Below are 1,729 nucleotides of genomic sequence, written 5' to 3'. Positions count from 1 at the left end.
GCACACGCGCATGATGCTCCAGAACGCAGCCTCTTGTCGCGGTAAAAACTGTCTGTCCAACGTGACACGTGCGTGCGGCCGGATTGAGAGGAGCCCTCGGCGCGCTCTGTATCTCAACGTCAGCCAGTAGCATAGCTCTGGTCGTTGGACCATCGTATTCATGTATTCTCGGCTATCGGAAGATAGCTACGACGGTGTCTCTTTGTATGCCGTACTTTGTACCGAGTCACAGCAACACTGTTTCAGCTAATCGTTGGCGGCCAGGTCTCTTGTTGTCTATTTATCTCTGTCTCTTTTTGTTTGTTTTTTGTTGTCGTTTATTAGGCACAAACTGATAATTATTAGCCGGTTCGAGCACAATTGTTCGGAAGTGAAGTCTTTAGTCGGTGATTGTGCATAAACATTTCTCCAAGATCTACACCTTTTCTCGATCAACTAAAAACTTTCGCCGATCACTTTAGATAGATTATAACTCAATTTAAACATCGCCACCCAATTAAAAACATAGTGCAAGCCATTTTTGTATTTGCGTCAAATTCAAAGTTGCCGTCAAAGTCTATTCAACCGCGATCAATCAACTTAAACCTTTGCTCGCTCATGTTGAACTAGTTGTGACTTCACACCGCATTTAGTTCATCTGCCGATCCCAAGCCTCTAATATGACCATAGGCTATGGTTCATTGCGAAGGAACAATCATATCCATCGTCCAAGACCTTGCTTCGAATAGATGCAAACCATATAAGCGAGTCGCTTAAAGGCTTTAAGCTAAAGCGACATGATGACCACACGGTGTATGGACACACGGGCCCAGAAAAACTCCACTACCTGATGAAACGTCTAAGGAGCTCTTCTATGTTCTCTAAGTAGATCTCGATAAGAGATACACCGTGTACTGCACAAAACCGTACAGCACAGGAAGACGACTATCTCGAAGCCTGTAAGAGCCATCTGGCTCAAGATCTTAGTTGATTCGTTCATCGTTGCCTATGCCCGTCACCGAAAGTGACATCGCTCGCCTCCAACAACAGATCGCCGAGCTAAGTGCCGTCGTCTCTATGAAACAGGACATGGCCGTTACGAACGACCAAAGCGGCAATCCTGTTGGTGTGAAAGATTGCCTACTGCTCCTGGAGAACAAGATGAAGGGTATGGAGGATAGAGTGAAGATCAGCGTGGCCGATCTGCACACTCTAATTAGTAATAACGAGGAGCGCTTGGATACCATCACTGATAAGCTCAACGACTGTGTCACTAACTTGGACAGGAAAATTGACGCGCAGTCCAACATGATGCAGAGTATGTACAAGCTCCTCGACAACATGGCTAATCAGTCGAACAAACAGCAAGCACCCAACCAGGAGGCGAGACCAACAACCAAGAACCCAAGATCGCCACCGAGAATCATGACCACCAACTCCCATGCTCGCATCGAAAGAAGTGAGCCCAGCTTTGACTACAAGTCCAACTCAAGGGTCGTCGTCTTTGGCGTCGCCGAGCCGGATGATTCATCGAACATTCTCAACGGAGCTGATACTGGTAGCAGGCCCACGGTCCGAACTCAGGTGGAAGATGCACTGAAAGCTGCTGGAGTGATCTACGAGGCACCCCACATACGTACCACCAAAAGACTTGGTACATATAACCCAGACAGGAGTGAAACTACAACGCCGAGGCCTATATGTGTACAATTCTCCTCACCCGACGTCGCTAGCACCTTCTTGCGCGAGA

The 1,729-nt window shown here is 47.5% G+C and overlaps 1 protein-coding gene across 1 annotated transcript; it reads left to right on the top strand.

The window, feature by feature from the left end:
• Positions 1-987: 987 nt before the first annotated feature.
• On the top strand, positions 988-1,590 carry Pmar_PMAR008570 (hypothetical protein; the record flags this gene model as incomplete). Its single annotated transcript, XM_002773115.1, has 1 exon — positions 988-1,590. A coding segment is annotated over one exon (603 nt), but the record flags the coding sequence as incomplete, so codon positions are not given.
• Between the last annotated feature and the right edge of the window lie 139 nt (positions 1,591-1,729).

The sequence above is a fragment of the Perkinsus marinus genome, assembly GCF_000006405.1.
Source record: "Perkinsus marinus ATCC 50983 genomic scaffold scf_1104296959334, whole genome shotgun sequence".
Lineage (NCBI taxonomy): Eukaryota > Perkinsozoa > Perkinsida > Perkinsidae > Perkinsus > Perkinsus marinus.
The sequence above is the reverse complement of the archived record's forward strand: the minus strand, read 5'-3'. Positions and strand labels throughout refer to the sequence as shown.